This window comes from Etheostoma spectabile, chromosome 3, assembly GCF_008692095.1.
Source record: "Etheostoma spectabile isolate EspeVRDwgs_2016 chromosome 3, UIUC_Espe_1.0, whole genome shotgun sequence".
Taxonomy (NCBI): domain Eukaryota; kingdom Metazoa; phylum Chordata; class Actinopteri; order Perciformes; family Percidae; genus Etheostoma; species Etheostoma spectabile.
The window spans coordinates 9579507-9603403 of record NC_045735.1 but is presented as its reverse complement, the minus strand read 5'-3'; the positions used below and the strand labels follow the sequence as shown (position 1 = coordinate 9603403).

At 39.0% G+C, this 23897-nt stretch overlaps 1 protein-coding gene across 3 annotated transcripts in view; it reads left to right on the top strand.

Moving 5' to 3' along the window:
- The window catches only part of LOC116684734 (beta-galactosidase-1-like protein 2), a 25017-nt gene extending 1305 nt beyond the window's left edge, over nucleotides 1–23712 (top strand). The window contains exons 2-19 of one of the 3 annotated variants that reach the window (XM_032510181.1): nucleotides 1603–1788; nucleotides 2043–2111; nucleotides 2577–2672; nucleotides 3507–3615; nucleotides 4111–4203; nucleotides 4399–4480; nucleotides 7409–7473; nucleotides 7772–7856; nucleotides 10215–10358; nucleotides 11249–11329; nucleotides 13107–13213; nucleotides 16877–17023; nucleotides 17337–17408; nucleotides 17930–18008; nucleotides 18162–18249; nucleotides 20769–20883; nucleotides 21996–22112; nucleotides 22810–23712. In XM_032510181.1, the coding sequence (XP_032366072.1) occupies nucleotides 1603–1788; nucleotides 2043–2111; nucleotides 2577–2672; nucleotides 3507–3615; nucleotides 4111–4203; nucleotides 4399–4480; nucleotides 7409–7473; nucleotides 7772–7856; nucleotides 10215–10358; nucleotides 11249–11329; nucleotides 13107–13213; nucleotides 16877–17023; nucleotides 17337–17408; nucleotides 17930–18008; nucleotides 18162–18249; nucleotides 20769–20883; nucleotides 21996–22112; nucleotides 22810–22896 (1822 nt within the window). In that variant the 3' untranslated portion in view covers nucleotides 22897–23712. Of the gene's footprint in view, nucleotides 1–1602; nucleotides 1789–2042; nucleotides 2112–2576; nucleotides 2673–3506; nucleotides 3616–4110; nucleotides 4204–4398; nucleotides 4481–7408; nucleotides 7474–7771; nucleotides 7857–10214; nucleotides 10359–11248; nucleotides 11330–13106; nucleotides 13214–16876; nucleotides 17024–17336; nucleotides 17409–17926; nucleotides 18009–18161; nucleotides 18250–20768; nucleotides 20884–21995; nucleotides 22113–22809 lie in introns of all 3 variants that reach the window. The other 2 variants (XM_032510177.1, XM_032510185.1) reach the window with 2 other exon arrangements.
- The last annotated feature ends 185 nt before the right edge of the window (nucleotides 23713–23897 follow it).

Sequence of the window (23897 nt, the reverse complement as noted above, 5' to 3'; positions counted from 1 at the left end):
TTATTCTACAAATGTTTTGACAACATTTCTTCTAAATTCCAAATGAAAATGTAGTTGTTCAGATTATTTTAAGAAAATTACAACTCGTCAAAATAACAAAAGATGCATTGTTTTCAGACCTCAAAAAAAACAGTTCCACATTCATTCTTAAACACACATACTAATTTTTAACTTAGGAAGAGTTCAGAAATCAATACTGGTGGAATAACTTGATTTTAATTACAGCTTTCTGCGTCTTGGTCCACCAGTCTTTCACATTGCTGTTGGGTGATGTTATGACACTCCTGGCACAAAAATTCAAGCAGCTCAGCTTTATTGGATGGCTTGTGACCATCTATCTTCCTCTTGATCAAATTCCAGGAGTTTTCAATGGGGTTCAGTGGTCTTGGTATTATTGTGCTGGCCCTGGACAGGTCTGATCTGGTGGTCCTCCATCCACACTTTGATTGACCTGGCTGTGTCGCATGGAGCGTTTTCCTGCTGGAAAAACCAATCCTCAGAGTAGGGGAACATTGTCAGAGCAGAGGGAATCAGGTTTTCTTTCAGGATAACCTTGTACAATGCTTGATTCATTAGTCCTTCACAAAGACAAATCTGCCCAATTCCAGCCTTACTGAAGCACCCCCAGATCATCACTGATTCTCCAACAAATTTAAAAGTGGGGGCCAGACACTTAGGCTTGTAGGCCTCTCCAGGTCTCTGTCTAACCATTAGACGACCAGGTGTTGGGCAAAGCTGAAAATTTGACTCATCAGAGAAGATGACCTTACTCCAGTCCTCTAGGGTCCAATCCTTATGGTCTTTTGCAAACTTTAGCCTTGCTTGTCTTTGCTTCTCATTGATGAAGGGCTTTTTTCTGGCTTTGCACGACTTCAGCCCTGTTTCTAGGAGCCTGTTTCGCACAGTCCTTGCTGTGCACTTCAGCCCAGCTGCTGTTTGCCATTCTTTTGTAAATCACTTGATGTCATCGTACGGTTTTTGAGTGACATGCGAATGAGTTGGCGGTCATCCCGAACAGTGGACAATCGTTTTCACCCTTTTCCAGTCTGTAGCTTTGTTGTCCCCAATGTCTGTTGCTTGACCTTGTTCTAATGTAATGCCATCTTTGAAATGTTAAGGATGGAAGCAACCTGACGCTCACTGTACACTTCTGCCAGCAAAGCCAGAATTGAACCCTTCTTTTCCTCACTCAAAACGTTTCTTTTTAACTCTTCTGGCATGGTCAATTGTTCCTTTGTTGTTTAGATTACCTGTGTGGTCCTAGTAGCCCTGTTTTTGCCTGTTTTTGCCATCCAGCAGGCCCTATTGCAAGAGGATAGTGATGACCACAGCAGTAGCTTTTATACTTTTCCTCGTTAAATAAGATTTGGCTCAGGTGATCACTTAATCAGCACCTCATTAAGTAGAATGAGGTGTACCTGTGTTGGAATTTAACAGCCACTGGAGTGGAATGGCTGCCAAACATGTAGAGATACTGATTTAAGACAAATAAAGGAGTGGTCTCTTAATTTTTTCCAGAGCTGTATGTCTCAAATGTCTTCATGGCCTTTGATCCAGTTACACTAGTTCTTTTTCAGTTGTAAACTGTATTTTGCCCCCTAGGAATCGCCTTGAAGTAGAAAGAATGAGCCGTGTGGAGGGTCTGATGGCCAACTCGTCTCAGTTCACTCTGGAGAGAAAACCCTTCCACATCCTGGGGGGGTCCATCCATTACTTCCGTGTCCCCAGAGGCTACTGGGAGGACCGGCTGCTAAAGATGAAGGCCTGTGGCCTCAATACTCTCACAACGTAAGCTCCCACTAGAATTTATTGCTGGTTGAAGACACTGTACCTTAAAGCACGAGAATAAACCATGTCACATTGTGGTTTTACTGTAGAAGATAACATACAGACCAAATAAAATCTGAGTAAAGTAGAGCAGAATTCACGATTAATAAGAAAAAGGGACATAGCAGTTGATTTTTACAAGAATCAAACCACTCAAATCCATTACCATTAAAATACTAAAAGCACATAAAAAACATTTTTATTTCTGTTTTCAGGTATGTGCCGTGGAACCTGCATGAGCCTGAGCGAGGGGTGTTCAACTTTGAGGATCAGTTAGATTTAGAGTAAGGAACATTGAAGGGAATGCTCCTGAGACTTCTGCAGATGGCACTGTTGCATTGCAGAAGGGCTCAGGTATTCATAGGCTCGGATAATTTGATACTGCAGCGAATAGAGAAATGTTTTTTTTATTAATATTAATTAGCTCTGCACTCAAACAGTATCAGTGCTTCTTGATTCATTGATAAGTTGGCGTTGATCCACCAAATGTGCTGCATGCTGTCAGGTCTAGTGCTGGAAGCACATGTTACCTCAAAACAAAAAAAATATGATTTGAAAATGAAAAAGAATTATATATTTAAGAATGAATGACATATAACTAACAATTAAACATCTGCTTTGATTATAACTATCTGGCCACACTTTATATCTGCTGTAGTAAAGATTTTAAATTGTATTGATCTCATGTATTGTAAAAAATAAACCTTATTGGCAGACGCTTTTTTGCACATTTTATATCCTTCTCTTAGAGCCTACCTCCGCCTTGCAGCCAGCTTGGGCCTCTGGGTGATTCTACGTCCAGGGCCGTACATTTGTGCTGAGTGGGATTTAGGGGGACTACCCAGGTAACAATCACAATTCTGTGTTATCTTTTGTACATGCCCTACAGCCACACATTGTAAAGCATTATTTTAGAATAGCCAATGGGTTGCTAAAGAAACCCCTTAACCTGGCTTGGAAATTAATTGATAATCTGCTTCTTAGTGGTGTTTTGCTGCAGGCTAAATCCATTCAACTTGTGAAAATAATTTAATTATCTGAATTATTTCAAGTGTGCTTTCTCTGTCATCTATTTGGCCAGTTTCACCAGACGTCTTGCTACATACTATACAACAAGTAATTTGTCTTGATGAGATTTGCCCACCTTACAGTGTTGTACATATATGATACAAAGGCAACAGGCCTTTACATACAGTGTAAGACAGGATATTTTGCATCATGTAAGTAACCTCAAATGTTACTCAGATGAAAGTCACTGATGATTTACCAGACTTTTAGTGAGGTGTTAGAGAGAATGATAATTAAATCTGACAGGCATAGCTCCCTGAAAGGATGTATTCATTTAGTCCTGTAATCAAAATAGATTTGAACAGATAATGGGGTGAAAGTTGGAGGGAAAAAGACTGGCAGTAGGTATTTTTGGAGTAGTTTTGCCTCCCGGGAATGTAGGGTTGAGGTAATATTTATTTGATAATCATCAAAACAGAGTGTTTCTAAGGGGCACGCAGTGAAGCATGACTTCCTCTGCACTGCACTTTATGATAGTCATGCTTAGGTTGGTACGATTATATTCTAAAAAAAAAAAACCTAAAGAGAGTTCCCAGCACAGCACTTTGAGGAATCTGTGTGATATTTTGCTTTTTAGACATTTTAAAGGTTTTGTTGTGATTCATTTTCAGTTGGCTGCTACGGGATCAAAACATGAAACTAAGAACAACCTACCCAGGATTCACTGCTGCAGTCAACTCCTTCTTTAATCAACTAATTAAGAAAGTTGTTTCACATCAGGTACTTTCTAGAAAAAGTGTACAAGACCAAATATTTAATTAAATTATGACTAAAACTTATATTTGAGTGGGATTTAGGGGGGCTCAAAATAGACAAGCTTTTTTTAAATGTAAGTTTTCATGGTTACATGCATGCATGCGTCTGCCTGTTAATTAAAAAGTATCCAGATAGATTTAGATATAATCATTGTATTCATAATCAAATTTCATCTCTGTATGCAATTTTTCTGTTACCACCTCCTAAAAACTGCTACAACTAGAAGCTGCTGATTATTATGTTAACCATTGGTAACAATACAATGCACCATAAACACTTAAATAGTTCAACTTGTGTCTTCCCAGCCATATTTTCTTCTTTTTTATCAGTGCCATGCATCATTGAACAAGCTCTGATTTCCATTTCACAGTCTTTTTAAAATTCAGCTGTATTGGGGAATGGTCAAGAACTGCTGCCAGGCCCTAATATATGTCCTATTTTCACATAATTAATGTGCAGTACTCCAAGGGTGGCCCAATTATAGCAGTTCAAGTGGAGAATGAATATGGCTCCTTTGCTAGAGATGAAGATTACATGCCTTTCATCAAGGAGGTAAGAAACGCAGTTGTATATTATTTGGACAATGCTTGTCAGCTCCTAGATGAGAGTGCACTTATTTACTTTGTCCTCCCTGTTGTCCTTTACTCACTCCTCTGTTCACTCAATTTGAGAATAAATGTCAATTCTATGTCAGAAAGTACTTCTGCTGTTTTGTTAAGTTGCCTCCATAATCCTCATTCTTTCCAGGCATTATTGTCTAGGGGCATCACAGAGCTGCTGCTGACCTCAGACAACAGGGATGGACTAAGGCATGGCGGAGTGAAAGGAGGTATTGTCAGAGGGGCTGACAGACAAACAAGACTGTGCATGCAAACACACCCAAACAAATTAACACATACAGTATGTTGGCTGCACGACAAGAGGTCTTAGCCAAAGGGTGGCCCTTGGTGTCAGGCAGCTGCTGTTCCCAAATACACACACAGGATTCTCTGTTGTACCAGAAAGTTGTTCCTTTTGCAAGTACAATGTCACAAACATGTGATGCTGCAATATAAAAATATTTTCTTTGACACATATGCTGTTTGAATGCACATGCATTAGCAAACATTGTCTTAAATCTACAATAAGGTTGTTCTGCACTGAGATGAAGAGTATTTCTGTTTTTATTATCATTGCAAACCATGCATTGTCATCATCGTAATTGCTGGCCAGGATCCTCCAGAGTGTTGTTATAAACCCTTCTCTGGGTGTTTTTTTATGAATGAAGATTTCTTAATCCTGATTTGCATGTTAGGTGAGCAGTTAAAGTGTAATGTCTCATTGGCTGATTCCTAATGCAGAAGCTTATGTTAGACAGTTTTAATGCCTGAGAACTTTGTGATTTGAAGAGAAGTTTTCTTTTTATGAAAGTCTAAGGTGCAATCTTAACCTGCTAATACTTCTTTGAAGAAAAGAAAAAAAGCTTGGGAGGGTTTAGGCTAGAGATGTGTATAAATAGTGCCTCCGATACTGCTTAAAACGATACTATCTGTATCGAGAAGTACTGGAGTTTATACACCGATCCGATACCACATAATAAAGCCATTAAAGTAGTTTATTAATGTTCTTTTTTCGTTCTAACTGACTGTGAAACTGGATGATAAAAGAAAGTTTTGTGGCATTCACTGTGGTGTTTGTTCATGTTTCACAAAGAGTTTAACCTCTTAACCTTAAGAGGTTAGGGGATTAGGTTAGGGGGTTAGGTTTAGGGTTAGGGTTAGGTGATGTTCGGATCTCAGTGATCTCCCCATGCGTCCGACAACTATGCAGTTGAATGGAGACCAAAGGTGTTGCATACCACTCAGTTCCTCCCCCAAAGTATGCCACTGAGCCCAATAAATGAAAAGTGGTGAATCCTTTGTCTGAAGGAGGGATAGAGAAAAGGAGAGAGTTGAGGTCCTCCTGATGGAGGAAAGGGATGGTGGGGTGAGAAGGGAGAGAGAGATTTTCACTTTTCTGTCTAGAAAAGTGAGAGAAAGAGAGAGAGCGAGGGAGAGAGTGTTATGGTTTGGGTTTGTGCTTTGGTTTCTTTTTGTTCTTCTTTGTTTTTTTTGGTCCTTTATTATCTCCTTGTGTTAGTGTCTTAGTTTCCTCCCCTTTCTTGTGTGGTAGTCTGTGTTGTATTCCTCTGTGAGTGTCTGTATGTTCTGTTTCCTGTTTTATTTTGAAGGTTGGTCTCTGTCTTGTCTTGTCTCTAGTTTTCCTTCTTGTCTGTCTGATTGTCATGCCCCGCCCTAATGTGATTCACCTGATGTATCACCTTTTTTTTTTAATGCGTAATTTCATAGAACACTCCGGGGTTTTTTGCAAAGCCATTCTACCGCTCTTTAAACCCCTGTCTGATCATGTGCAGGCCAGAGTTGTTCCCCGCACCGCGCAGTTTAGTTTCTAGATGTAGACAGTCAGAGGACAAAGTAATGTGAGGAAAATTCAACAGATAGCAGTTGGTTATATGTCGGTCTTAAGGTTTACCAGTTTACTAGTAAATGCAACATTTTGTCCCATCTGTGTTGTTTTTCAGACAACAGCAGTGACCAGTGTTGCTAGTTAGTGTCTGTTAGCTGACAGGGCTATAGGACGCGAGTAATATTTTTCCTCTAGGACGCACCGGTGCACCTAATGTCCTCACATCCTCTGCAATGTTGTTAATATCGATATGGTTTAATTTTGCTTTACATGACCCATTTCTTCTGTAAAGCCGTACCTGTGTTGGATCTCTCTTCGTACTCTCCTCTTACTCTCCGCGCAGCCCCGCCACTCAGTGGCGCTGGTCCACACTTCTGACATTTGTCTACAGTCTACAGTTATTAACTCAGCTGTATATTGTTAAGCATGAGAGGTAAACCTGTATTTGTGCCAGTGTTTCCGCTGGTAACTCTGCTTTTGCGGCCGCCACGGCAAAAAACAACTAATTTCAATTTGTAGAGTAATAGCGTGTGAGACGGAGCCTGAAGGACCTGGGTGAGAGATGCAACCCATGGCTAGAATATCATAGTTCATAATCAGCACATAATCGTGATAATTAATCGTGATCACGATATTGATCAAAATAATTGTAATTATCATTTTGGCCATAATCATGCAGCCCTATCTGTATTCCCCTTGTCTCCTGTCAGATTGTTTGTGTTTCTTTGTGCTGTTCGTTGTCCTGTCAGGAGTTTTCCACGTATTGTTCCCGTAACTATTTCATCCCCGTGAGTTTTTCCCTGCTTTTGTTCCCTGTTTTTGCATTGCTTTCCCCCCTGGACCTTATTTGGGAGTTTTTGGGGATTTTGGGACTTTGTGTTGCTGTTGTCAGTTCCTGTGTTTTTTGTGGACTTTGTTTTTTTCGTTAATAAAGCCTTGTGAAGCTCTCTCCTGCCTGCTGCCTTCTCTGCTTTTGGCTCGCATCACAGAGAGAAGCTTTTTCTGTCTAGATAGGGTTAGGGGGCCAGATGGACAACGAATCACATCTTATCACATTCATACAGGTATAGTAGTATACAATTGTTAAAACATAATTAAAATATATGAGACTGGTACCAGATCAATACTTGGTATCGGCCGATACGCAAGTTCTGGTATCAGAATTGGTATCCGGAAGCAAAAAATAGTATTAGATCATCTCTAGTTTAAGCACAACTCAAAGTTCTGTTTGGTGTAATTTGAACTGATGCTCTACGTCTTTGGTAGTTTGTGTATGTGGTAACATTATTGTTCTACCTTTTTGTATCTAAAGCACTAGAAACCATCAATTTCCAGAAACTCAACCTGAATGACATCAAGTATCTTGATGGAATACAAGTGAGTCTTTGTGTTTTCTGATCTAATCAAAGATCAAACTTAACATCAAGCAGATGCATCATTAGCAGTTCTTCTCTCTTTCCATAAATACATGGCCCAGTTAAATCCAAGTGAAACATGGTGGTTACTTACCTACCTTAAAAGCAAAAGAATATACTGTATATTTATATATCACATGAAAGGATATCGTTATTTAGATAAAATATCCAAGGTTTGTGCAAGCACAATGAAGTAGTTACCGAAAGAACATTCAGACGTATCTTTTGTTTAACCTTTTTTTTTTTTTTTCTCCCAATAGCCTAACAAGCCTAAGCTGGTGATGGAGTACTGGTCTGGCTGGTTCGATCTTTGGGGGGACCTTCATCATGTGTACACAGCTGAGGGTAATACTAACTTAGAATTTGGTATACAGGTTTTCTTTAGAGAGAGAGAGCTATAGAATTCCTGACAAGACTTAGGTGTTCATGCGAGAGAAAGACAGGACTTTTGCTGATGGATTCTTTGTTGAGGGTGAAACAATTTCTTTCTGTACAGAGGGTCGATAATACTGGCTAATTTGAGACGGGTAAGACAGGTTTTGTGTTGTGAGCCAATACAGACCCTGTGAAGGTAAAACAGACTGTCTTGAGGGTAACATAGAGTCTCAGTGTCTTAGGGTAAGAAAGGCTTAAGACAAACCATTTTTTGCTAAGAATAAAACAGTGTTTGTGCCAGGGGAAAGACAGGGAATGGACAAGCTTACTGCTTTGGAGATTGTGTAAGATAAATTCTCCAGACTGAGTGCAAGGCAGTCTCTCTAATGCTATTGTTCCTTTACAAAGAAGCACAGAGCCCACTCAGTGCAGCTGGGATGTACAGCTTAGCATATAGTCATTTTGTCCTTGTGTTGTGGCTTTGTTAGAGATTTATACTTTTCATGCATGGTGGATTGTGAGCCAAGTATCACGAACCAGAGTGTCCCATCCTCTCGACTTTGTCTCTGGACCACATACTTGATGTTCAAAGGCCAGATTTTTCAAACATGTCCTTGTACAGGATTGTTCCAAAATGTGCTCCTCTGATTCTCACTGACTGTACTGAACCCAGGTGAAGGTGTTACACTTCGCAGGAGTCACATTCATCTCATGCACTTCCACTGAATTCACTTATGCTGTAACTACACACACAGACACACGGATACACACTAGGACTGTCTTTCCCTTAGCTGCATTAAATTAGGTTTCAGTTGATGGGAACAAAAAACTGTACACTTTAATTATTTCCAGCTACGTATTATATGTCTCAGGCTGCATGTGCTGCAATATTTAACTGCCTGCATCTAAACATTGAAAAAGTTGAAAAATATTGAAAAAGATGTCAGACTGAGGACAAAGTTAGGTTTACATCTACGTGTGTATACTTGTGGACTAACACAAGTGTTAAACACATTTGTCTTCTTCATAAAACATTTTCAGAGCATATTTTAGGAAGAATTTGAAATCAAATTGACAGTGTTCATGATTACTAGCTATTATACTTCTTTTTCTTGGTGCATTGCGATATTTTTTGGCTCCTTACTGCACCAAGTTGAATAGTGTGAAACCATTGGCAGGACTGCGTATCATGTCACCCACTTGCAGTGGTAGAACGATTCAGATCCTTAATGAAAAAAACAACAATGAAAAAAAGAACTTCAGAATTCAGATTTCAGAATATACTTTATTTGATCTGCTTTGAAAAACACCTGGAATATTCATATCACATATTTTGACAAAATGATGAGCTAGGACTCAATTATGGACTAAATCATCAACTGAAAGGACTTGATTTGATATAGCATTTTGTACAAAAATAAATATTAACAGTGAATATACTTTCCACATGCATAATGCAAAATATGCGTGAATAAAATGCATTCATACAAACACCTGTTTGACAATTGTAAAGATTAATGAAAGTCACACACACCCTGCTATCACCATCTTGAGTGCTCTCAGAAACATCCCATTTCAAACAGTGCAGAGCCTCAAGCTTCCTTTTTTACTCACTGTCATCCACAACTTAAAAATGTTCTGAGAATGAAAGGCTTTATTATGTATTTCTTTCCTCAGTGAGAAATGGAAAGGAGAAAAAAAGAGCCTAGCCATCCAGAAAGTGTCACAGCTATGAAATGAACGCTGGAATATTCAGAGGGGATTCATGTCCTTGACAGTTCAGTGCTCTGTAGACTGCAACACACCCAGCAGTTGGTCACAGCTAGTGCCACCACCATGAAACCAACTGTGTCTGGCTCAGTCACTCACCCTGCTCAATTGTTATTCATTAAGGCTCATGTCCTTGATTCAAACCATTAAAGTCAGTCCAATTTGACTGCTAAAGTCCAATTTAAATACCTAATTACTTGCTCTGCTGTGTTCACTGCAAAATCTAGGAAGCCAATTTGGGCAAGGAGGTAGGCAATTTTTTATGGGTGCGAGCTTTGCCCCGTAATAAATTATAGTAACCTGTAATTGTATTTGGGGCTGAGGTCTGTCACATGTTTCAATTGATTTGGAATTGAGGGCAATATGAATATTGATACAGTGGCTTGTTAAAGCTGAAGTTTAGTGGATATGGTTTTCTTTTTGCCACTCGTGGGTTTTTAATGTTTAGCATTGTATTTGCTATTCTCTGATTTACTCACTGGTTACATCAGAAAAAATCAGATAAATTATAGACTTTTTAAGTATTAAATTATGATTGTCTTTTGTCTTTTTTGACAGACATGATACCTGTGGTTACAGAGATCCTTAAACTGGGCATGTCGATCAACCTCTACATGTTCCACGGAGGGACAAATTTTGGCTTCATGAGTGGAGCGTTTGCTGTTGGAATACCAGCACCTAAACCTATGGTCACCAGCTACGGTATGTGTTGGGAATTTGTTTGTGACCATCATTTTGTAAAATTTGAATTAACAAAATTCCAAAATTCCTTGCGAGTTAGGAGAACCCCTCCCCCCCATTCATAGACAGGGTTGATTGATCAGGGTTGAACTAGGTTCATGCCACAAGCATTCACCACAAAACCGCTTTTTAATAGCCAGAGATGTGACACGTCTGCTGTTGGTATCTTGATTTTGTAAAGCACACTGATTCTGCATCAGAGTAGGCTGAAACAGTCCATAAGCTTGTAAAAAAACATTTTACTCATAAGTGCACATAAACATCAAATAACCGTCTTGAAATACAGTCAGTATGTACATTCTGCTTCAAAGAAATGTAAATTGTGGAGGTAGGTTAAAGCATAATACCGTAACATAACAAAAAAATAATAAGGATATTTGAAATGTCTGTAGATGGCGCTATCCCGACTCCTGAGCCTCTGACCTTTGGCTGCTTTGAAATTTGAATATGCAGTGTGCATTAATGAATTCATTGCCTAATAAAATGCACGGGAAAATGTAAATTAAAGATGGTGCAATTGGGTTTTATATCCTCCTCTAGGGTGCTTAACATTGTAATGACCTCGTTCTTGAGAAAGGAGGAGAATTCTGAAAACAGCTCCCCAGTAGGGAAGACCACCTCTGACCTTCAGCAGTCATCATACCTGTGTTTTCTTCCTGGGAATGCCTTTTACCTTTTTGCCTCAAAAAGGCTCAATTTTTTTGTCAAGATAACCCTAAAATGTGTCTCGGCCCGCTGCTGTCTCAAGATGTTTGATAGAGGAGCACAGTAAAAGCATCTGCCACCGTAACAGGCATCCCTGCCTGTCTCCGGCTCCCGAGCCTGCTGTTCTGATGCGCATTATCTTTTAGATTACGATGCTCCATTATCCGAGGCTGGGGATTACACCACCAAGTACCATCTTCTGAGGAATTTATTCAGCCACTACCACGGTGAGTGTCGTGTGTTGTTGCTGAGTCAGGCCCCACATCTTTTGTCTCTCTGTCTCTCCTTTTCCTTTCATTTCCCCACTCAAGTTAATTTCTCCTTGTAGAACCTGCTCTCTGTTGGCTAAAGTAGGATAACTTTGCATATGATTACAAGCACGGGTTAAATATGGGTTTGTGTTTGTTTGTGCATGTTTGTGAAATTTCTGCCCAAGTCAAAGACCCTCAACTACCACCCATTGCAAAATTTACATTCTAGGCTTTTTATCATGTTTATGTCTTTTGCAGTTTTCTCTATTTGTAAACCCGGGCTTTTTGGTTGGGGGGGTGTTTTGTGGCCACAACTGAAAATGTAGCTTTTGGCATGCTGGGAATGAATCCAGCAAAACAAAGTAGTAATTTGCCCAGAGTTGTGGTGATTTATGATAGTTTGAAAAGCTGCATGTGCGTGAATACTCCTTATGTTTTGTATGCTGAACAATGAGCAACGGCCTTGATTTGAAAGTCTGAAAAGGCTTTTTGTTCTGCTCAGCAACTATAAACACATGACACAATTCTTTAATTAGATCATTTTATTGTTTGGTTGTCAAATCATGTACAGTGTGTCAGTTAGTCTTTTCCCTGTGGTTTTGTTTTTGCATTACCTGGCATGGATTCAGAATATCTTGTCAAAAATCTTTGTCAACAACATGGCTCTAATGTAGGCCTATGACATTCATGCTTTGGGGTTTGTCTTATTATTACAAAGCTGTCAAAAATTATAAAATTACAGTGTATATAACCTAAACCAGCTACACATACTGTACATCTGCACTACATAGTCTGTCTGTGTATTTCCAGTATGCCAGTATACTATATTTTTAAAGCAGTTTATGATTTGACGTAATTATTGCGAGGGAAGTCAAAGTCAAATGACAAATGAATAACAATCTCTTCCATGCAGGATTAGAGGGACATTTGGGGATAATATGGACTTTGTTCCAAATCTGTGACATAGTTTTATAGAAATGTATTTTCAACAGACACTCTTCCCCTCTTAGCTTTGACACATTATATATACTTACAATGGCACTGGCTTGTAAGCGAGCCATTTAGGAGAAATATGTTGTCCGTTATCCTCAAAGCTTTCCTTAAGTGATCCAGATGTTACCACTTGGTGATAGGAAATGCTGTCAAGTCTTTTCCAGAGGGACTGTTGGTATCTCTGCATGCTTTAACACCTTTAAAAGCAGTGAGGGGTAGGATAACCACTGTTAATTGTTGTAAAGAGACTGTTTTGCAACATGGACCAAAAACTGGATGCTGCTGTAAAGTGCAAAGGGCTCACCAAGGAGCCTTAAAAGCAGTTTCCTAGAGACAGGTCACTTTTATGATTGGTATCGAGTGATTCAAAGGCTTTAGAGGAGGAAGACTCCTCCTCGGTTGTTTTGCTGGTTAAGCTAAAGCAGGCCAAACACTTAATACATCACCACTTTTTCTTACACAAAAAAACATTGCTATGGTTTGCCTTTACACTTTAAATGGTTTACAATTATTTGCAGCCCTCTTCTGGCTCCCTCTTTCATTTTTCTCAGGTGTGATACTGTACATAGGTGCAGCAGTTACCTTGGCAAGTTTTAAGAGATTTCTGCCTAAGAACAAAAGTAAATACATGTGGGCAATGTATACATCATGTTAAAATGCCCTTTGTTTGGACTTCTTTGCATCCCATGGGCAAATAAAGGATAAAGCAAATTAAAATGAATTCATATACAGACAGAATAACTGCCTCCTTGTTTTCCAGCCCAGCCTCTACCTGAACTGCCCTCTCATCAGGAAAGGAGAGCGTACCAGCCTGTTGTCATACACCAGCACCTGTCTCTGTGGGACAGTCTGCATTTCACTGACAAGGTAAGCCACAGATGCACAGAGTGCCAAAATTGAAGGCACAAAAAAAATAAACGTCCTCCTGTAGCAATGCTCAAAATAGAGTCAGAAGGTTGTTGACAGACAACAGTAATACACAAATTGTGTATTTACTGCATAAGCAATACACAAAAGCCAATCAAATAAACTCAAAGCATTTGATGTTAATTATGTGGATGTGCACAGTCCCTTGTGGTCTGTGTACTTTATAAAAAAATGATTCTACTGCTTAAAAAGCCTTTGCAAAAACATGCAATTCTCTGATTCCCTAAGACTATCCCAACCCGAGGACAGGTGTATTTAAAGAACCAGTTACAGTAGCACAAGTTCCCCATCCCTATTGATATTGTCGGTACACAATCCACACAACCCCTGTAGTGATCTGCCGTAAGCCTCCACCGGAAAGCTAACCTTAGTTTGGAGCCTAACTGTTAATACATCCATGAGGCTAACGGCTAAAATTGGGCATCCACCAGCCACAGTGGCTGGTGGATGCCCGTATCTCTATTGACATCAAACCTTCAATATCCTCGACACTTCTTCCAGAATGTTGTTTGATTTAAATGATAACAAGCGATCTCCCCCCTTCCACATAATTTTTTCTCTTTCCACACCCACCTACTTGTACACACCCAAAGAAAAAGGAACAGACACAGCGTAGCTTACCAGCAGGTAGCATGTAGCTAAAGACACAGGTAAATGTTGACTTATCTTTAGTCTGCATGCAGTTTGACTTTTTCAGACACCTGCTTCCACAAAGTCACCAGTGTGGCAACATTGTGTCTTCCTGTGAGATAGTTATGTAAACAAACAACAAAGGTAAAGCATGTGCGCTCCGAATGAACTCCGTGGTACCTTCAGGTGCACATCTTCAAATTAATACTGCACTAAATTGCGTCAGAAAGAAAAACAAGAAAACCTGTAGAAACTCAAACTGTTGTTGCTAAGTACCCTTTTCTTATCTAGTGGCTCTTGTTATGGCATTGTTGTCCTTGTTGGGAAAACAATAATAAGTAAATTGAATCGTGAATTTCAAGAAATGTAATACCCCTCATATCATATAATTAGATACACAATAGCATGTGCTCTTCTAATATATAAACCAAACCCCTATACAAAATTATTTAATTTCTTGATAAAAAAAAAAACATACATAAATTTGAAGTTCTGAAGTCACAAGATAAAGTACAGATGTAGCTGTGGTAATCTGAAAGTGAGGGAAATGAGCTTGCAGCCATTGTCCACCACCGGCTTGATCCCCTGGATCTATTGAGGAAGTCTGAGAAGGGAAGTAAATAGGTTACACTCCTCTGTTAATGAACAACTGCAGATGAGGTGCCCCTGAACAAGACATTCTCTCCTGCGCTAGTGGCCTGCTCAGGGACAAGCAGCAACCAAATGATCCAGCTTAATGACTTAAAGCAGGTTGTTGTGGAAATAAAATCCAACAGAAAATTTTCCTCGCCAAGTGATTGGTTAAAAACCTGTTTGGATGGTGTCAATGTGTCTATTCAGTTTCATGTCTACCAGTATAGTTCAGCCATTTACACCATGCTCTTCAGGGGCATTTATATTCAAACCAGATGTAGCACGTCTGGCAGTCGCTTACAACATTAATTATTCACTCCCCATCGCAATAATTTGCTTCCCTCTGAGACGACAATTACGTTGCCCCTGACCAGCCTCACACACTTGTTTAAAAAGAGCGTTTTCTTTTCAGAGGCTTCAGAAAGACTGAGTGGGATGTCTGAGTTTGATATTGTATCTGTGTGTTTAGTACGTGGTTAAACTGTGTCATAGCAGGGAGTGTTTATTGTCTTGTGAAGAGTGCATAATGCACCTCCTAAGGGAATGCAAAAGAATGCTGCTGAAAACAAGAATTGCTCTGAACGCCAGACAGGAAAGCTTCATTAGGTTTGATAAATTGTCACTTTCGGTGAAGCCATCTTGCAAGTGGAAAATTGTGCGGTGGGAATCATACGATCCCATCTCCATTGAGAGTGGTTTCGAGATTGCGTGTTCCCTTTAAAGGTACAATATGTAACATTTCTGTATTAAAATGTCTAAAACGACTATACCTATGTTATATATTTTGTCGTAGTTGTGTACACTATCCCAAATGTTTCTAACGATGTTCAAACCCAGAGACATCTGTTATTTTATTTTAATGACACGGGCCAATTCATTTAGTCGCCTGTCAGTGGCGTCATAAAACCTTTAATCCCTCTGGTTCTTCTAACTTCCGTCAAAACACGGGAACCCAGTTGATACGTTCGAGAATAATTATAAATGAAGCAATGTCACAGAATGAACAAATAACTTAGTAACCGTAATACAGCTTGCTTTATGCCAAACGGCATCATTTTGTCATGGATTACATGCCACTAACAACACAGTAATTCAGCAGAGACCTTATTTATTGATACATTTCAATATCGATTGATCCAGCTTAACGTTATGTGCTACGTTGACATGCTAATACTTGGTGGGGAATGTTATAAGATTACAACATTCAACATGTTCATTAAGTTAAGTATAATTGTTTTAAATAAGGTAAAGTTAACGTTAAACAGCACTGGGCTAATCCATGATTACATTTGCCAGCTATTGTTAACATTAACTGTAGCTATAGATGGAAGACAAATCAAATGCTAAGTTAGCCAGCTATCCCACCCTCGTTATTCTGCCTCACTCTCCGCCGCTAAGGTACTTCAGTCGGGATGAGAGCGGACAACAGCCCCAGGAACACAACACACCCACAGCAGCCAGCAGCCAACCATTATCATTAACGTACAGCAATCTGAACCCAGCCAGCACAAACTCCAGTGCCAGGTGATAACGATGCTAACGGCAGTAACAGAATGTTTTATGTTGATGGGAAGGTACCGTCTGACAAACAGACTGTATAGCCTCAGGCGTCCGCGTCACATGATTATGGAACCCCCGCAACTTCTAGACAAGACCCGCCCTTCAATAGCATTCACACACTACTATTGGTCAGGTGTCAATGCTTAAGCAAGGTAATGTAACCTGATTTGTTCCCTGACCAATCGGCTATCCTAACCAACCAAGGTCAATGTCTAACTCACACTAATTGAGCTACTTTGTAGGGCGGGACTTGCCGAAGTTACGTGGGATCCTAATAATGCGTCCGAGTCTGGCTGGCCGTGGTATTGTGCTGAAATTCCCCCAGCCCCGGAAATACTCAGCGGCCAGCTACAGCCGCAAAATTAATCTCTCAGTGGTGTTGAGTAACATTACAACAAACACTTTCCCCCCTGGTGCTGAAAACATCCAAAAAGTGATACTGAAATTAAGAATATTGCAATTTTGTGGTTTTAGCTGCTGGATAAACCCATCTGTGTACAGATATATTTTAATTGGCAATTGTGTTAAACAATGGAAACCACAACTTCCATAATGCCACTTTACGACGTTGTCAAAAGTCTGTGTTTACTTGCATTGTTTTGATTGAGAGACGCCTAGCAGCAGAAAATTACATATTGGATGTTTAAATACAGCAAACCTCATGTAAAAAAAAGAAAGAAAACATCTTTAAAAACTTGATTTTCTGATTTTTAAGGTACATTGGATCAACACCAAACCTTGTGTCTGTTTTAAGCCCTTAATGCATATTAATTGTTTTAGCCTTTGAAGTCAGAGAAGCCGGTGAACATGGAGAATCTCCCTGTCAACAACAACAATGGTCAGTCTTACGGCTACACGCTGTATGAGACCACCATCACCAGCAAAGGAATCCTCAACTCAAAGAACAACATCAGAGACAGAGCACTGGTAAAGAATAGAGGACAGACGCCGACTTGATGCATCCACAATGTTTGTGAGAACGTTTAAAGCTGTAATCTGTTAGAAATCACACCCCTGATCACTGTACTGTACGTGTGGAGTACTATTAACAAGTTCAGGCTGCTACCAGTTGCTCTGGTGTTAAAATCAAACATGGGAGCATGGAGTTTTCAAAAGTTTTTATTTAAAATTCAATGAATTACTAATTGTAGTTATACAATATTAATAATTATAGAAATAGCAAGAATAGTTTCTGATGTGGCATTTTTTTAAATACATGATGCAATCTTTTTCTTCCAAGGTTTTTGTGGACAAACATTTTGTTGCTGTTCTGGATTATAAGACCCAGGAACTTGCACTCCCTGATGGGAAGGTACTCTGTGTGTGTGTGTGTGTGTGTGTGTGTGTGTGTGTGTGTGTGTGTGTGTGTGTGTGTGTGTGTGTGTGTGTGTGTGTGTGTGTGTGTGTGTGTGTGTGTGTGTGTGTGTGTGTGTGTGTGTGTGTGTGTGTGTGTGTGTGTGTGTGTGTGTGTGTGTGTGTGTGTGTGTTCTGGGATGTAGTAAAGGCCTAGTATGCTGTTAGCTACTTTCAAATGCATAAAGTTGTAAATATTTTACAGCAAGTAAAAGCTACAAGGGATGCCGATAGATGTTTTTGGCAGCAAGGTCCCAGTATTAATTGCCATCAGCAAACCTTCAAACGACCGATTATTTCAACACATTTTAAAAAAAGTAACTTCAATCTTACAGAAATGTGCAGACTCAGATCGGTCTTAAGTAATTACTAAAGCCAGACAAAGGGGAAAGGATTTTTTGTGTTAAATTCTTTCCATTAAGGAATTATTACTGTATTTCAGTAATGCCTCTCCATGTTTTATGTATTTTTCCACGGAAGGGAAAAAGAACTCTAAGTTTACTGGTTGAGAACTGTGGACGAGTGAATTATGGGAAAACCCTGGATGACCAGCGCAAAGGTACGAGTTGTTCTGTAAACTGATTTTGTAGAAGTTCCAGTCAGCAAAAGTCTTGCTGAATGATCTTTTTAATTAGATACCTTGACGGAAACTAATTAGCAGTGTCTTAAGAGCCATAAAAAAACCTGAAAGCAGCTTTGACTCACCTTTCAGGTCTTGTGGGAGATATCGAGTTAAACAAGCGCCCCCTCTGTGACTTCATTATTCGCAGTCTGGATATGAAGCCAGGCTTCGTAAACAGGTTTGTGTCTTACAGTTATTTTTGTTTCCTACATTTTTTTTCCTACACAGATTTTTTGTGTTTCTGTGTCATTAAGTCCACCTTGATGACATGATTCAATACAGCTGATTATCTACCTGCATAACAAAACACTCAAAACACTGTCCAACCCAACCGTTAGTTCAGTGTCTTATGTTAAACTTAGATTATAAGCAGTACAGTAGGTAGACCACATGGCGGGAGTCAGTGAATATCTTTGCTGTTGTCAATATTCTAGAGCATATGTGTCAAACTCAAGGCCCGCAGGCCAAATCCGGCCCCTCGCAGATTTTGATACGGCCCGTATATCAATTTAGGTTCCCAATACATCTTGGCCCGCCTAGGTGTGTTCCAAAACCAAAAAGAGGAAAAACGGATTTTAAAACTGTATTTATGTGACACAGAATTTGCCAAAACTTGTTGACTTTGAGACTCGGAAATTCTCCCAGAAGCAGAGAGTTTACATGTTCAGGCTGTGAAACTGGTTTCTGTGAGTCAGCTGTGTTGTAGCCTATTTTTAAAAATGTTGTCAGAATGATTTACTTTATTTTTGCAGACTAGTTAATTGCTTTATGTTGACCAAGCTTTAATCAAAATTACAATTGACATTAAAATGCTTTTCTACAATCCCATGCAGCATTCATGCCATTGACACACGATTTAAGTCAAATATCTTCCGCAACCCTTCCTTATTATGTGTTGATATTTCTTATACTGATTACATTCTGTATGCAACTCAGTAGCAGTTCTTCATTGAATTACACCCAGGGCGAGACCCTACATTGAAAATACACCAACATGCAGAATTTTGCAGAATTACTATATTATAGTGTGTATTTATTTGAAGTTCTGATAACTATACTGTCCTGTTGTGGGCAGAATTATGTTCATTGTCTTTTAAAAATGTTGGAGGTGTAGACTGTGCACCTTAAACAGTGTTTCCTGTTGTAATTGCAATAGTTAAGTAACTGGATTCTCTTAAGTGTGTTTTTTAAATGTTCTAATAAAGGATTTGTGCAATTGAGAAGTATAATTTTCTCTTTCACTTAGGTTGTTATGTGTGTGCCAAAAATATATACAATCAGACATATACAAAATGTAACAAGACCAGAGAGCAACAATAATATAAAATATTATGCAAATAAAATATAGAATACGTATTCTAAATAGCACAAATCCTTCATCACACAAATGTGAAAACACACTAAAGAGGATCTAATTACACTATTGCACTAAGAACAGAGAACACAAAACTAAAACCTGACCTTTCTGGCCTTCCTTGATGCAAAATCATCAATGATGTTATTGTATGAAATCTGCTCCCCTATTGAATGATTGATACTGACGAAAAGGCCAGTGACCTCAGACTTGATCAACTTTAGTTTTGAAAAGCTCCTCTCTGCTAGAGCCGCAGTGACTGGCAGACTAAGTACAATCCAGAGCGACACAAACACACGCCTATCAACTCGATAATAAAGCCGTAAAGTAAACTCAGGATAGGATTGGAGATGAAAAGTTTAACTGACACATAGCTGCGATCAGCTTGGTGGGTGCTCAGTGTTAGCGGATTACCAACAGTATCGGCGCCTATGGCCAGCAACCCGTTCGACCTAGAGGTGAACTGTCCTCTGCTCCCCCCTCTCCTTTCCCCTTCTCACACAACTTCTCTGTGCACGGCACCTTCTCAGTAAGCAGGGGCGCCAATTTGCCAATTCCCCACACCATGCAGTGATAGATAATACATCAGAAAAACGCTTTGAGGATTTTTTTTTTTTTTAAAGTGCTCATGCCACCCCCCATGTGTCATGAGAAAATGCTGCCCGGGCCCGCTTTGCCTGTGCCAAAAACTGCTACTGGCAAGTCACATTTGTTGCACACATAAACATTAAGGTCACTAGGATTAGCTGAACTAGTTTCTTCAGAGGTTTGTATTTGTTCTTTTCAATATCTACATATATTTTCCAGACATTTTTGTATTAGAAAAATCTTTTAACATCAGCAGCATCTTGGAAATGTCCAAAAGGCCTGAAGCCCTGTGCAAGTAAACACTAAAAGAAGCATAGTCACTGAGGAAGTATTTTTTTCTTCCATCATGGCAACCTTTTGAATGTACTTGGAGGCAAAATATAACCTATAGCTAAAACAAAGATAGTGATTCGGAATATTTCCCCTGCAATCCATATCCAAAGTTTTACTTGACATTTACTGTAGGCATATTAATACGAATGACATGATACACTGTGTACTGCTGGCTGAACACCTAGAATGAAATAGAATGCCTTTATTGTCATTGCACATAAAATATATAATAATTATAATAATAATGATCATAATAAAGTGGAATAACAGAATCTATTTGTACATGCCAAATGCTATTGATTCTTAAATGTCAAGACTGAGTTTTTGAGGAAAAACTGCATAAGACTGTATCCAAGCAATACCTTAGAGAAGAGTGTAATCTGAGCAAAATGAAAAGTATGTAATGTATTCTCCTTTTACAGACTTGAGAGTTCAGGCCACTGGATGTCTATGCGCCAGCGGCCATCCTTCCCAGGGTTTTTCCAGGCCAGACTCTATGTGAACAGTTTTCCTAAAGACACTTTCATCAAGCTCCCTGTGAGTAGGACAGCCAGTGGGCTTGCAATCCAGTGAAGCAGCACTACAAACTACAGACTGACATTAAGTTTATCACTACCTCAATACAAAATCGGGACCAAAAACTGTGCAATGTCAAAACATTGGAAAAAAGGATAGTACCACATTTGGTTCCCGGGCTTTATTATTGGATAGAATTACTGTATATTTACTGGCGTTTGGGTTATTTTCCACAACTTCTCATAGATTCACATTGAAAATCAAGTTAGCACATGTTTTGACATTTTGACATTTGACTTCCTCTAGATTGATCAGAAATCAAGCTGTACTTTCATAGATAATAATTCACATACAGTAGATAAGTGCTGTATAGTATTTATTATGTTACCTGAGCTTTGGTCAGACAATTTTGGCAGCACAGGACTGATATTTGTTCATACAGTTCTGGTCCTGTAAGCAGTTTTCACCATATAGACAATAGACATAGGAATCTCTCTTTTGTAAATCTGATAGGACTTTTGACTAGAAATTAAGATTCAGTGTGAATATGTTCATATTTTTCTTCATGCGATCTTTATTATATGTTAGTCTACAATATTAGTTATTATATCTCTTTACTAATATATTACAGCATACTTTGGCGTGGTCATTTTTTTTTCTAAATTAGTCTCTCTTTCTTTTTAGTCTAGCTTTATTTTGTGCTAGTTCACCTATAAGTTTCTGGATGTATTTACACAATTTTATTTCATCGTGAGAACATCTTATAAGGGTCTTTACAGAAAAAGACATTATGTTGATGATCCAGGTTTTATGCGATTCTACATAATGCAGGGCCTTTTTACTCTCCTGTTATATTTTACATCACTCAGGGGGGTTTGAGCTTGTAACTTTCCCTCAGTTTTCCATTTCTGAAGCTTGAAGTGAAGACATTGGAGATTGAGAAGCAATGCAAAGAGCTGCAATTAACAAAGGCTCCAAATCTATTAATCAAAATAGGCTTATCATATTAGAAACAAAGGATTGCTATGTGTTGTTGGTATTCCTCAACGTTTCTTGTCTTTATTCAACATTCAGCATTCAATTGGCTAAACCTGCCTGTTGTCATGGTGAACAGTCACTGGTTGTGTTCACAGGGCTGGAGCAAAGGTGTAGTGTTTATCAACGGCAAGAATCTGGGTCGCTTCTGGTCCATCGGTCCTCAGCAAACCCTCTATGTCCCAGGGCCCTGGCTTCACAAGGGGGACAACCAGGTACAGTACTTTTATCTTAGTTAAATGTGCTTATCATTCAATTATTTGTGAAACTTTTAAATCCCTTTAGCATAATTAAGCATTGATTACCTGATCACAAAAGGATGTACAACGCTGCTCAGGAACACTTGTCTTGCACTGGTAACGTTTCACCAAGGGTGTCTTTAGTCCCGTATGTTTGTTATTTAACAGGATATTAAAAAAAAAACAAAAAAAAAAACTACTAAACCCATTATAGTGGACAGTTTGGCAATGTCATACAATAATGGGTAAAGTTAGTACATAACAGGTTTAGATCCCCTTGAAAAACAGTTCCCAAATTTCTCCAGGTAATCCTTGAAAGAAAAGGTTTTAGGTACTCACTATGTGCATAAACGTCACAGATGTACATGTTTTCTGAGTCCTAACTCTTTCCTTTACTCACCTCCACTAATACGCCAAACTTACAGCACATTCCCAGGTCAACATGTTAGAGTACACAGCTACTTATAGTCATCACCCTTTAGCTTGATATTGTTGGTCTGGAGCAGTTTTTATACAGGCTTTATACATCTTCTGTAGCCTATCTACTCTGTTTGTCCTTCTTGCCTTTCCCAACGTTTCTTTTCTGTGCAGACATTGACATTGGTGCTCAACCACCCACTTACTGTCCTTTCATGACCTCAGCTAAGCTGGTATTTCTTTTAATTTATTACAGGTCATAGTGTTTGAAGAGCAGGAAACAGATGGGAAGATTCTGTTTGCCACCAGTCCGGACTATGGCATGACTGTTGATGTCCAGTGATGACAGAGAGTGGAGCGTGGATGAAGAGAGGAGGATGATGGGAGATTAGCTGGAGAGAACACAATTGAGACGATCGCCCCAAGCTTTGTATACTCAGGCACTGATGCCCCCAAAAGTGGCAAACATCAGCTAGTGAACATGTATTATTAACCTGCATTAAAACTTCATAATGCGAGACCATTGAACTGTGTATGATTAGAATAAAGTGTTGTAAAATATCTTCCTCCCACAGTCTTAATTTATAAATTGCAGGCTGCAATAAAAGAACTCTGTTTCAGTAAGGCCAACCAAGCTTTATTTATCCTGCACACCAAGGGCCTGTTTGATATACCACTGGCTGCTTTTCAAATTTACTTTCTCATGATATGCTGTGAACTCCTGAAGGGAAGTCAAGAACTGTGTTTGAATAGCATTTTTGAAAACTCATCTGTGGTGTGTAGTGCTAATTATTTTCTTTAATGATTGATGCCACAGGAACAGAAGCTGTTCTGTCACATTTGAAGACTAAGCAATGTATATTAACCAAATTGCATTGTAACATACTGTAGCATTGTACAATATGGATAGGTAATCTAAATGTAATGTGAGGTTTCCTGTGGTTCTGAAATCCTGGATCCATTTCATCCACAGATGTCTAGATGAGATCAAAGTTAGCTTAATGATATACAGAAGTGTAACATTTAAGTGGAGATTTAGTTACTCAATTAAAACATGACACCACATAGAGTAATTCTTATATAGACATGAGCTGTCATTAAATGTTGCATTGTAGCTAACGGAACAACCAAACATAGTTCACACAATTTTTCTAAAATTGCATTACAAAAGTAACATTAGCTAAATGTATGACATAAAATGGTACATGGTCGACATGACACTTTTGGAATTAGGTATTATGTAAACTGGTAAGATTTAAAATAAAATTTCACACAATTTTACATGCACAACTTTACACCAGTAATGTTAGACTATTTGCGTTGGTTAGCTTAGCTTTATTGGAT